The 14,071-nt window shown below is 39.3% G+C and overlaps 1 protein-coding gene across 1 annotated transcript in view; it reads left to right on the top strand.

The window, feature by feature from the left end:
- Positions 1–14,071, top strand: part of TEC (tec protein tyrosine kinase) — a 97,891-nt gene that overhangs the window by 72,987 nt on the left and 10,833 nt on the right. The window contains exons 8-14 of the mRNA XM_081958907.1: positions 59–124; positions 2,242–2,296; positions 4,298–4,377; positions 8,286–8,419; positions 9,504–9,578; positions 10,476–10,647; positions 13,599–13,815. Coding sequence (XP_081815033.1) covers positions 59–124; positions 2,242–2,296; positions 4,298–4,377; positions 8,286–8,419; positions 9,504–9,578; positions 10,476–10,647; positions 13,599–13,815 — 799 coding nt within the window. The remainder of the gene's footprint in view (positions 1–58; positions 125–2,241; positions 2,297–4,297; positions 4,378–8,285; positions 8,420–9,503; positions 9,579–10,475; positions 10,648–13,598; positions 13,816–14,071) is intronic.

Below are 14,071 nucleotides of genomic sequence, written 5' to 3'. Positions count from 1 at the left end.
TGTGCGAGGGGAACCTTTACCTTTACCTTACCTGTATTGTTCCTTTTTATCACTCTAGAAACCAAGGATATATTCCAAGCAATTACGTAACAGGAAAGAAGTCCAACAGTCTGGAGCAGTATGAGTAAGTAAACATTTATATAGCAAATGTGATTTTATGTATTTTGACTATCTCATGGGAAACAGCCGCTGAATCAAGAATGTGGTGGTATCCCATTAAGACTTTACATCTCCAGAAAGATGCTTAAGAGCCATTCCTGACCAATTCTGGGGTGCCATATGATGCTTTAAGAAGACAGTAGAACCCACCATTCATAACATACCAGCCAAGTTCTCTCAAGGATTTTGTCATAGCCAAGTATAAACTGTCCCATTAAGATTAAGTTGTCCTTTGAACTGCTTATTAAAACAAACTTTATTGTATTTCATGTACTCTAATAGTTTGGTGTTATCATAAATGGTTTTATTGACTGTTTTTATTAAATACTATGTGATAACCCGGCATTGCCCGGGTATTTATTTATCCTAATCCTGTATTAGACAGAAAAAGCCCTGATTTTGGTAACAATTAAATTAGTTAGAATTGTTTTCCCTGTGCCCCCAGAAGCCATACATTTGTCCTTAAAAATAATCAAAGCCTTGTTGAAAATGTCCATACCAAACGTAATTTCTAATGTTGGATTTTCCCCCTTACCAGAGGGAGCCCCCTTGTGGAGTACTGTGGAGCCGTTACCATGGCAACTCCACTGCACTGTACAGTAGAAGCCATTTTACAGCAGTATGATAGAAGCCATTTTAAGGCACAACAGGCTGTATCTTAACAGAACACACACCCGAAGGGGTGTTAGGGGTGTCTTACCCCCACAGTATTTGTTTCCAGAGAGTAAGTCATCTGTGTACCAAGTTTAGTTGAAATTGCTCCAGGTGTTCTAGAGTTATGCTGGAAAACACACACACACATACACGCACACACATTGAAGCAAAAGAGAGAGAACATGATGAAGGCGTAAATACACACAAACACACGGTGTAGATAAAATGGACATGGAAAAACTTTTTTCCTCTTCCAAAAAAATACTAGAACCAGAGGTCATTCAATAGCATTGAATCCTACAAGGATCACAAGAAACAAAAGAACTTTTTAAAAAATGAAATGCATAATTTGGAATTTGCTTCCATGAGATATAGTGGTGGCTACCACTTTAGCTGGCTTCAAAAAAGAGTTGGACCAACTCATAGAAATCATATGAATATATTGTGGAACATAAGCATCACACCCATACAATGTTCCAACTTCACTGCCAGAAAAGTGCTTTAAAGTATCCACAGCATGAATGTGGCATCTGCCCAGAATGCCTTAAGCAGCCACCTTTTTTCCTGAGACAGTGATTACCCTATTTTTCAGAGTATAAGACACACCTTTAGTTTTTGGGGGAGGAAAATAGGGGGGGGGGAATTCTGCCTACCAGGTATTCATTTTTATTCCCATAACACCAGAAAAGCAAGCAAACACAATAGTATAATAAAATGACACTTTTTGCCCCTTTTTTTCTTCCCCAGGTGGTCTGGGAAACTCTTAATAAGCTTAATTAGATGTCTGGGCATTCAGCCAAAAGCACTTCACACCTCGTAAAATGTAACAAAGCTGAATCAACAAACCAGCCCAGCACTTGCCTGAAGGAAACCATTGAGAAAACTCAGATAGCAATAGGAAAAATCCCTGCCTTGTCCTTAAAGGGATTATCCCCAAAGGAATAGAAACTGGACAAAAGAAGTACCTCTTAAGGCAAATCATTTGTCTTCAGCTTCTCCCAGCTGAAAGGAGAACCGGGAAATTTTTCCAACAGGATGCTGCAGTAAAAATATTCGAAGCTTTTTTTCAGCTCTAATGTGCTAACGAGTGAAAAGATCTTCTGATCTTCTGTGCTTTGCCTGAAAGGGAAGATCACTCATTAGGGCTGAAAAAAAAGCTTCCAAAAAGCTACATTCAGAGTATAAGACACACCCAAATTTCATCCCTCTTTTGGGGCGGGGGGAATGCATCTTATACTCCAAAAAATATGGTACCTTCTTCAGCTGCCTAGTGGGAAGAAATGCATTTGTAGGTGCCGACAGGTGCTATTTTCTGTGCTTTGAAAAATATATTTTGCGTTCAAACCTAAAGACTTAATAAAGGGGCACATATATACAAAAGTAGCATTTATATATAACATGCTAAACACTTACTGTTTTCCTCTTTAGGTGGTACTGCAGAAATCTGAACAGAAGTCAGGCAGAGCAACTTCTCAGAAATGAGGTGGGCTTACCATTATTTTGATAAAATAAAAGGAAAAAAAGAACGACATTGCCACAGGGGTATACTTATAGGCCACCCAATCAAACAGAGGAAATAGATGATTTTTTTTGCTAGTCAGTTAACTAGGATATGTAAAGAAGCACACACAATAGAAATGGGGGACTTTAACTACTCTGGCATCATCTGGGAGACAAACTGCACCAAGTGGAAGATCAAATGGACTCCTGACAAACTTAGCCAACAATTTTGTCTCCCAAAAAGACAGAGAAGGGAACTAGAGGGTCAGCCATACTGGACTTAATTCTCATTAACATAAATGAAATGATAGAAGGCATTGAAGTTACAGGAACCTTGGAATGGGGAGTTATTCAGTCATGTTGGTTTCTTTAGAGGTCTCTTCTTCTTCACTGAAATTGTGTCAGACTGGGCTTTTATATTTCACTTTCCAAAGTTCCCCAAACTTCTTGAGTTGTTTTCCCCTGGAAGATTCTCATCCATTGATATTGCCTCTCTTAAAGTCCAATACTCTAGTTTGACTGTTGCTTGTGCTTGCATAATGTTGAATTCCAATATTGCATTCTGGGAGTTGAAGTCCACAAATCTTAAAGTTCACAGTTTTGGACACCCCTGTGCTAGAGTGTCATAAGCACCTCTTGTTGGAGCTTTAAAACAGCCATGTCCTTTGAAAGATTCACAGAAATACTTTGAGAGATATTTTTTTAAAGTTTTTTTAAAATAAATGTATCAAATCAATGCGTGAACAGTGTGTCACTTGAAAGTCATTCATTCTAATACAAATAAAACTAATAAAGTTAATCATAATTGTTCATTCAGTCAACATGCATTTCTAATAATATGCATTTATATTAGGTTGTAATCTATCACTGTTCAATTGTTCCACATTTTCTCTTATTATTACTTCCATTTTATTATATAAAAATGTATACACTAATATTCCCCCTTCTCTTATTTTTATCCCTTATTCTAGCTTTTAATCATGTCGCCCTTTATCAAAAGACTTTTCCTTCCTTTCCTATGTAACTTCTAATCCTATCACCTACTTAAAGAAAAAAAAGTGTTAAGTAAAGAGAGAGAGAGAGAGAAAAGGAGAAGCAAATCATAACAGCAACAAAAAAGAGAATTCATCCATCTATCATCCCTTGCCCGCTCCAATACTTTTAATTGCTATGCTTTAAGAGAAAAAAGGGAAGGGGAAGGCAAGTCAAAACAATAAAATAATAATAATCATCTATCCATCAGCTCTTGCCCACTTCAATACTTTAATTGCTATGCTTTTTTTTTACTTGCCTTCCAAATTCCTCTCTTAAATATTTATCTCTCTCTATGTCTGCTTGTTGGCTGTTCAATCCAGATATTGCTCCCACTTCTACCCTCTTCCACCGCCTAATTTCTAGGATTTCTACCCAGACTCCTGTGCTCCTTTCAAACATTTCTTCCAACTTTGAGAGATACCATTGAGTGGGTGTGTAATAACCAACTTTTAACTCTGAATTTTTTTTAACTTCAAGTGCGTTCTTCATTATATATATAATTTTTAAAACAAACACAACACACAGAATCCTCTCCCTTTACATACTGTAGAAAGTGTATCAGTTGGTTACAAAAGAGTTTCGTGCATCTCTTCCACAGTCATCAACCATAATTCATATTAATTCAAGGATTTTAACTCAGTTTTATTTATACATATTACCATCATCATACCTCCATTTTCATTTGACTATAATTGTTTAAACGTCCTTCATCATAAAATATATCAAGATTTAAAACATAACCACATACTGGCATTTCATTTGCTATTTCTGGTAGCAATTCCCCAGAAATAGTTTGTCAGGACAGAGCTAGCATTTATCATTGTCGGAGTTCCTTGCAGTTGAAATGCCATCTAAGTTTCATAAAGAAATTGTGAATCTTGCAAATCATGCAACAAAGAATTTTGGTTGGTTTCTAATAAAAGTTTCATTTCTTTTTCTTGGATTTTAGGATAAAGAAGGGGGATTTATGGTGAGGGACTCCAGTCAACCAGGTTTATATACAGTATCGCTTTACGCAAAATTTGGAGGGTAAGTTTCTGATCCAAGTGATGCAGGGTTGATATTCACTTACCTTCCCTACTGGTTTGCAAATGTGAGAGCACATGCGCACTAGCTTTGCTCGCATGCGCCACGTCCACGCATGCGCTCAGCCTTCCGCGCATACGCTTTGGCTAAAAAAAGTACCTAAATGGGATGCCATAGAGCCAGGATGTGGGCGGGGCCATCCTCGATTTCCTCTACCAGTTCGGGCGAACCGGCAGAAAACTACCTCTGAAGTGATGACAACATTTAAAATATATTCTTTTGTGCTTACAGAGACCTGGTCTTATAAAAAAAATATTCTCTTGAAACTCCATTTATTGAAACAGCAAATCAGATCAATTAAACTAAATAAAATGCTGCTTGACATTGAAATGACTGTTGCCACTATTAGACTAAATTTGATAAACTTAACCGCCTAAATTCCTAGCAATCAGGACCAAATATAAAGAACCTGGAATGAATTACCTCAGGGACGTGCGGTCAGGGGAGGCAAGGGAGGCAGAGCCTCACCTCTCTTCATGAAATAATAATATATAATATTATATACTATATATATATATATATATATATATATATATATATATATATATATATATATATATATATATATATATATATATATATATATATATATATATAATATTATAATATTTGTTTTTTGAGGTTTTCGCGGGTGTTTATATGTAAGTCTTTGGTTGTTCGGGTTTTTTCCCGCGTAGAATTGGAAGTGTCTTCACGACGTTTCGATGAAGTCTCATTCATCATCTTCAGGTTGGTGCTTCTGGCTTGGTGCTTCCAGGAGCAATGTGAGGTCTCGGCCGGTTTCTCTTTTTAACTGCCAGTGGGGATTTGAACTGATTGGGTGGGAGCTTGGCTGCATTCTGATTGGGAGGAGGTGCATTCTGATTGGGAGGAGGTGCATTCTGATTGGTAGGCACTACCACAAACGCGAAGCCAAACAACAGTAACGCAACTCACCAGCTCAAATCCCTCTACAACTCAGACTAACACAAGCACAACCAAGCCCCCACCCATACAGAACACGCCCCCATCCAATCAGAACACAGCCAAACTCCCATCCAATCAGAGCACAGCCAAGCCCCCTACCAATCAGAATGCACCTCCTCCCAATCAGAATGCAGCCAAGCTCCCACCTAATCAGTTCAAATCCTCACTGGCAGTTAAAAAGAGAAACCGGCCGAGACCTCACATTGCTCCTGGAAGCACCAAGCCAGAAGCACCAACCTGAAGATGATGAATGAGACTTCATCGAAACATCGTGAAGACACTTCGAATTCTACGCGGGGAAAAACCCAAACAACCAAAGACTTACATATTATAATATTATATACATCCATCCGGCCGCGCCCGGGAGCTGCGGAGGCCGAAATGTTGTCGGCGCTCCTGGATGACGAAGCCACGAAAGTGACTGGGGGAAGGTTCTCGTCGTTCCCCAGTCGCTTTCGTGGCTTCGTCATCCGGGAGCGCCGACAACATTTCTGCCTCCGCAGCTCCCGGGTGCAGCCGGACAGATGTAGCCAGAGCGACACCGAGGCAGTCCGGGTGGACAAAAGAGCGAGCGAGCGATGGAGGATCAGGCAGCCTGATCCTCGGTCGCTCGCCCACCGGACTGCCTCGGCGCCGCTCTGGCTACCTCCGTCCGTCCGCGCCCGCGAGCTGCGGAGGCAGAAATGTTGTCGGCGCTGCCGGATGAAGAAGCCACGAAAACGACTGGGGAACGACGAGAACCTTTCTGTCTCTGCTGGACTTGCGCAAAGTCCAGCAGAGGCAGGAAGGTTCTCGTCGTTCCCCAGTCCCTTTCGAGGACTGCGGAACGCGAGCCGGCGGAGCACGCTCAGGAAGGCGGGGAATGGGATCACGTGTGCTGGAGGCTGAGGCAGCCTCAGCCTCCAGCACACATGGTCCCATTCCCCACCTTCCTGATGATGTCACCAGCCTCACCAGCCATAAACCTCACCGCACATCACTGAATTACCTTTTCATACATATAGGCACACACATTCAACTTTCAGTTTGCAAAAATTCTTTTCTTTTTCACCTTGCTATTATTAAGGTTCGATATATAAAGGTCCTCCATGTTTTGTATTAACATTTTTGTTGACTGCAGAAACATTTCTGTATATATGAGATTTTCTTATTTTGAGTGAGGGCATTCAAAGATATTAATACAGCAGAACCCAATCTATTTTGAGCTATATCCAAAATATTAATAATTGCAAAATAGACAGCGCTCACTTGTTGGTAATAAATCCAGACTAAATAATACATGGTAAACATTGTATTATTATAGGAGGAGAAATGTGTTAATTTATGTTAACAAAATAAAAAATAAAAAACAGGTCTCTAGTAGAAACTTCCTTTGCAACTAACAATTATACTAAAAAGTAGCTTTTTAGAACATCTGCTGAAAAGCACCTGATGAAATAAGCTGTAGTTCACAAAAGACTTTGCCTTTTAATAAAATTGTTAATCAGATTGATTCTGGTTTTTAATATATACTGGTGCTGATAACCCAGCGTTGCCCATGTATTTATTTATAGGGGGAAAATGTCCAGACCAAACGTAATTTCTAATGTTGGATTTTCCCCCTTACCAGAGGGAGCCCCCTTGTGGAGTACTGTGAAGCCATTACTATGACAGCTCCACTACGCTGTAGAGTAGAAGCCATTTTATGGCAGTACAGTAGAAGCCATTTTAAGGCAGAACAGGCTGTATCGTAACAGAACACACACACCAAGGGATGTTAGGGGTGTATTACCCCCACAGTATTTATTTCCAGAGAGTAAGTCATCTGTGTACTAAGTTTGGTTAAAATTGCTCAAGGCGTTCCAGAATTATGCTTTAACATACACGCACACACACACACACACAGCCATTTATAGAGAGAGAGATTCTGCAAATGCGGAGTCAAAATGGTTAATATATTAGAATCTAGGTATTCAAGTTATGGCATTGGTTTTTCCAACCTATAACTAACAGATTTTTCTGGTAAGACTTCTTTATGTGGAAAGAATGTATATATACAGGTAGTTCTCGACTTATGCACAGAATTGAGCCCAAAATTTCTGTTGCGAAGCGAAAAATTTGGTCAAGTGAGTTTTGCCCCATTTTACAACCTTTCCCACCACAGTTGTTAAGTGCAATTGCTAAGTTAGTAACATACTTGTTTAAGTGAAACTGGTTTTCCCATTGACTGTTGTTTGCAAAAGGACCCTGGGACACTGCAACTGTCATAAATATGAGCCAGTTGCCTAGAGTCTGAATTTTGATCACGTGACCATAGGGATGCTATGATGGTCTTAGGTGTGAAAAACAGTCATAAGTCCCTTTTTGCAGTGCTGTTGTAACTTGGAACGGTCACTAAAAGAACTGCTGTAAGTTGAGGACTACTTCTATTCCTTATTGTTCTCATTTCATCCTTTAAAAAGCATGTGCAAGATAAGAATCAAATAGAACGATGGACCAATTATCAATTATCTTAAAGAGATATAAATCTTGCTTTGATCCTCTTTGCAGGTTTCAGAAATCGTGTTAGCATTCAAAACTCTGGACTCTGGCCTATGTCCCAGTGAATTAATGGAACATGTTTCTGAGTTGATTTGGATGTAACGAGAGACATGCATATTTCCACAACACTACACAGTTTCTGAAAAGTCAAATTCACTTTTTCCATTGAAAAATTTCCAACTACCCACAGTTTTCTTGTAGTTAAGACCACTGAAGGGCAAAGCATGTTGCTAAATAGACCCATATTGAGCACTATAGATCTCCAAAATTAAATGAAATATTTTGTTAGCTAGATAAGAGCATAAGTTTATTCAGCAATTTTTTTTGAGTGAAAACCCTTTTAATTTCTACATTGTGTCTTTTAGAGAAGGGCTATCTGGAATAAGACACTACCATATAAAAGAAACAATGACATCACAAAAGCAATATTATTTGGCGGAAAAGCATCTGTTTGACTCTATTCCAGAGTTAATTGACTATCATAAACACAATGCTGCAGGTAGGTGACCTTGAGTTTTCTATCCTTTAATTTGTACTTTTTATCTCCAAACTATTAAATTTCAGGTCTTTTGAAGATGCATAATGCTTTTAATATGATTCAAGAAAATAAATTATTCAAATAAGTTCTATGTCACTCCTTCAGTCATATGTGCTTAAAGTTATTTCGAAGTACAGTATAACCTATGGTCACAACCATAATTCATTCCATAACTTTGGTCGCAACCTGATTTTGTCGTGACCTGAACCTAATTCTGGAAATTTGGCGCTTACAAAAAAAATGGTGCAGAAGGGGAAATAGGCCGCAAAAAAAAAAATTGTGAATTTTTTGGTTTCCCTGAAGGCTCTGGAGGGCAAAAAATGACCCCACGAGCAAATTGGACTTCCAGGTTGCTCGTAGGGCTGGTTTTAGCCCTCCGGAGCCTTCAGGGGCCTCCAGCAGGCTTTCCTGAAGACTCTGGGGGGCTAAAACAGGCCCCATGAGCAACCCAGAAGTCCATTCCCAAACTTCCTGTTTGCCCATAAGGCCGATTTTTCACACAGGGTTTTTCCCGCATGGAAGCTCCTAAAGCCTCCGGAGGGCGAAAAATGGCCTCAAAAGAAAGCCGAAGTCAGCTGGCCAGCGCGTGCATGCGTGCTGGCCAGCTGACAGCCAAGACTCACATGCCCTGACAAATGGCTCCACGTGCCACCTGTGGCACACATGCCATAGGTTCACCATCACGGGTATAAGCGAATGATGCTATAAGAAAATAACATAGTTAACATTAACCAGAGCCGAGGTGGTGCAGTGGTTAGAGTGTAGTACTGCAGGCTGCTTCTGCTGACTGCCAGTTGCAATTCAGCAATTCATATCTCACCGGATCAAGGTTGATTCAGCCTTCCATCCTTCCGAGGTGGGTAAAATGAGGACCCAGATTGTTGGGGAAAATATGCTGACCCTGTAAACCATTTAGAGGGGACTGTAAAAGCACTATGAAGCAGTATATAAGACTAAGTGCTATTGCTATTGCTAGAAAGTATTGTTCGTCTTGCTTAACTTCCAAAGTAACTTATTCACCATATGAATTTTCTGTGAATCTTAGGGCTTGTAACGAGGCTACGATATCCAGTGACTCCGAAAGTGAAACCTTCACCAACTACTGCTGGATTCAGCTATGGTACATTTATGTTTCTGTATGAATATATGACTGATTTTGTAGATTAACAAAAAAAAACTGAAATAAATAAATACATTTCCTCTCAACTATCTAATGGCTACAGTCTCAACCATCTGAAGTGGTTTGCCATTGCTTCTTTCCTAGGGACTGGGAGAAAGTGATTGGCCCAAGCTCACCAAGCTGGCTTTGTGCCTAAGGTGGGACTAGAATTCATAGTCTCCCAGTTTGTAGACTGATGCCTTAATCACTATACCAACCCTGCCCTTGATTATATATTTGTTTGCCCTGGAAAATGAAACTGAATGCAAGGACAATGCAGCATTCAGCATTACCATAATAGCTGTGTTTAAATGACAATATATATACAGGTGGTCCTCGACTTATGCACAGAATTGAGCCCAAAATTTCTGTTGCAAAGCGAAAAATTTGCTCAGTGAGTTTTGCCCCATTTTGCAACCTTTCTCACCACAGTTGTTAAGTGCAATTGATAAGTTAGTAACATGCTTGTTTAAGTGAAACTGGTTTTCCCATTGACTGTTTTTTTGCCCCAGCTGATCGGGAGGAAATGGAGATTTTGCAGTAACCTTCCCCTGCCATGCTCACCAAGCCATGCCACGCCCACCAAGCTACACCCACCAAGCCACGCCCACAGAACCAGTAGTAAAAAAAATTGAATCCCACCACTGGTCCAAAGGCAGCATTTTGTGTGCGCACCATGGGAATAAACAGTGAGACTCTTCAAAAGTACTCTTGAAGAGTTTGAATTTTCAAAAGTTCCTGGGTTTGAAAGAAAGATGAAATAAGAGCAAGAACCCGAAGAATACTGACAATAAAAAAAAATGTCTTCCAGTTTGTCTTGGAGGTTGATCCTCAAGTGATCTGTTCTTGTTTTTATAGAGAAATGGGAAATCAATCCTGCAGAACTCACCTTTATGCGAGAACTGGGCAGTGGTCTCTTTGGGGTCGTGCGGCTGGGCAAATGGAGGGCCCAGTACAAAGTAGCCATCAAAGCCATCCGAGAAGGTGCCATGTACGAAGAGGACTTTATAGAAGAAGCTAAAGTGATGATGTAAGTAACGGGCAAAGATGCCGGTTATTATTTTAAGAAATCATTAAAGAACCTGGCTGTAAAACCTCTTAAGAAATGTCTTCTGAACATCTTCATATGCTCTACTCTGTTTCCTTTCGTTTTAAAGAATTACCTCTACTGCCTGGATCAGAACATCAAAGGCCTATAATGCTTCTCTCCTTATTTTGTTCCCTGGTGCACTGTAAATAAATTCTATTTTGGAAGTATCAAACTTGCTAAACTCAAATTTAGCAAGAACCAAATCCGTGTTTTTTTTCCCATTTTTTTTATTTTTTACAAATATATCAAATCAATGCATGAACAATGTGGTATTTGGCTGTCATACATTCTAATACAAGTAAACCTGATAACGTTAATCATAGTTATTACATTCAATCAACATGTTTTTCTAATAATAATAATAATAATAATAATAATAATAATAATAATAATACACATTTATATTAGTTTGCAATCTATCATTATTCAATTATTCCATGTTTTCTCTTGTTATTACTTTTATTTTATTATGTAAAAATGTATACACTAATATTCCCCCTTATCTTATTTCTATAACTTATTCAAGCTTTAGTCTGTCATCCTTTATTAAAAGGCTTTTCCCTTCTATTCTGTCTAATTTCTAATCATGTCACCCACCTAAGAAAACAAAAGAGAGAGAGAGAGAAGGAAAAACAAATCAAAAGAGAAAAACAAAAAAGAGAAATCAGAAGAAATAAAGGAAGAAGAAAAAGAGGAGTTAACAATGAAAATAAGTGATTGATGAATTAAATCAGGGGGGAAATGTATTAAGAGAGTCGGAAGATACACTATATTGCCAAAAGTCTTCGCTCACCCATCCAAATAATCAGAATCAGGTGTTCCAATCACTTCCATGGCCACAGGTGTATAAAGTCAAGTACCTAGGCATGTAGACTGTTTGTACAAACATTGGTGAAAGAATAGGTCGCTCTCAGTGAATTCCAGCATGGAACTGTGACTGGATGCCACCTGTGCAACAAATCCAGTCATGAAATTTCCTCGCTCCTAAATATTCCACAGTCAACTGTCAGCTGTATTATAAGAACGTGAAAGTGTTTGGGAATGACAGCAATTCAGCCACAAAGTGGTAGGCTACGTAAACTCGTCCAACATCAGTGTATGACCTCACAAATGCTTCTGGAAGAATGGTCAAAAATTCCCATAAACACATCCTGAACCTTCTGCCTTCCCAGAAGAGTTGAAGCTGTTATAGCTGCAAAGGGTGGACCGATGTCATATTGAACCCTATGGATTAGGAATGGGATGTCACAGTAAGTTCATATGCGAGTAAAGGCAGGTGAGCAAATACTTTTGGCAATATAGTGCATATTTGAAAGAGAGACAGGGACCTAGGCAGAAAATTTGGGAACTAGGCAGTGGAAGAAGGTAGAGATGGGAGAAATACTTAGATTGAATAGCCAAAAAACAGATTCTGACAGAAATAAGGAGCCAAGAAAGGAATATGAGAGGCAAGTTTAAAAAAGCATAGCAATTAAAGTACTGAAGTGGTCCAAATCTGTATTTTGATCAGGAGAAGAATGTGCTGTTTAAACAATGTTACTAATATTAGCAAAACATTGCTAGCAAAATACATACAGTATCCCATACTAAAGGCAGTGATATAGTCAAATCCCTACTAATACAAAAAAACCTTTGCCATTTTTTGTTCCAGCTGCTTAATATCTTCCAGCATAGTATATCCATGAACCACTTCATTAACATATTTAAATGCTTAATATATAAAACATGCTTAATATATAAAACAATGTTTCAGGGAAGAAGGTTTAAAATTGTAATAGAATTTGTGGTATCCATTTGCACCTTTAACATGAGATTCAGAAACTAGGACTCTCTAGCTGTAAATAAATCTATTGTGTGGAAGAAAGAAAAATAAATTATTATTAGAATATATTAACAGAACCCCAGCTGTCTGTTGTATGTATTTTAGACATGTAATCTTGCATTGCATGTTAGAATATAATATCAGTGGTGGAGTGTTACAGCCACATTTCTGTATGCTGAAGTTTGAGCCTGCATTTTGAATTGGTTTCAGATCCTAAATCTTGGTTGATTAATTCCATCTGCCCTAATATTGAATGCTATTGACCTGCTCTGTACGTAGACCTACAGTTATAAGCCATTATGTGACTGGGACTTGCTATTTTATTCTGCTTCTATTTCTTTTGAATTTTTTATTGTGTTGTTAGCATAAAGACTGCATAAGCTGTTTTTCATTGACTTCTTTCCAAACGTGTACTGTATTTTTCAGAGTATACACTTTCCCCCGGGTGAAAGGGTGAAAATTTGGGTGCGTCTTATACACTGAATGTAGCCCCACCCACCTACTGCCCCCCACACTTTGGCCTCTGTCTCCCAGCAATTTGCCTCCTTGCAGCAAATAGCAAACAGCCTGTTTCAGCTTCAGCACTGCCTGATTAGCACAAGCAGCTGATTGTCGGTTGGATCGGCCTACCAACCATCAGCTGTTTTAGGCTGCAGGGATTGCCATTGCATATTGCCGCCTCTGTGTGCCCCATTTTCGGCCTTCGCACGCCCCATTTCCCACCCATTCTGATCCCTGCCGCCCGAAACGGAATGCGGAGGCCGAAAATGGGGCGCACGGAGGTGGCAATAGGCAATGGCAATCCCTGCAGCCTGATAATTAGGCTGTGCTGAAACTGAAACTGAAACAGGCTGTTTGCTGGGAGGAAAAGGCAGATTTTTTTCTTGTTTTCTTCCCCAAAAGCTAGGTGCATCCTATACTTCAGTGCATCTTATACTTCGAAAAATACGGTATGCTTTTTAGATAAAGTTAACTTCATGAAGAAAATTACATCTATATTTCCATTTATATTTTCCTATTTCCCATTTTACTCTTTCTTTCTTTCTTTCTTTTTTTAAACTACTTTCAGGAAATTGACACATCCGAAATTAGTCCAGCTCTATGGCGTTTGTACTCAGCAGAGACCCATCTACATAGTGACGGAGTTCATGGAGCATGGCTGCCTCCTAAATTATCTTCGCCAAAGACGAGGACACTTCACTAAAGATAACTTGCTGACTATGTGTCAGGATGTCTCTGAAGGAATGGAATACCTGGAGAGAAATAGCTTCATTCACAGGGATTTGGTAAGTCTGGGGATGAACATGTGTAAATGTGTTGCATTCATAAAGCACAGGGTCTAAAGATGTGCTTTGTGTCTGAATTTTTATAATGTTTCTGAAATGTTTTGACCAAAAACTATGCAAAGTAAGATTCATGTCCCTTTAAGACTTGCAAAGGACAAATCAAAGTTAGTTTTTTCTCCACCATGGAGAAAAGTGTGCTTACGTTGTGGCCTGTCAGTCACCGGCCCCTCCAGCACCCAAATCAGATGAAGAGAAG

Source organism: Natrix helvetica, assembly GCF_964273705.1.
Source record: "Natrix helvetica genome assembly, chromosome: 7".
Lineage (NCBI taxonomy): Eukaryota > Metazoa > Chordata > Lepidosauria > Squamata > Natricidae > Natrix > Natrix helvetica.
This window is presented reverse-complemented; position numbering and strand designations above follow the sequence as displayed.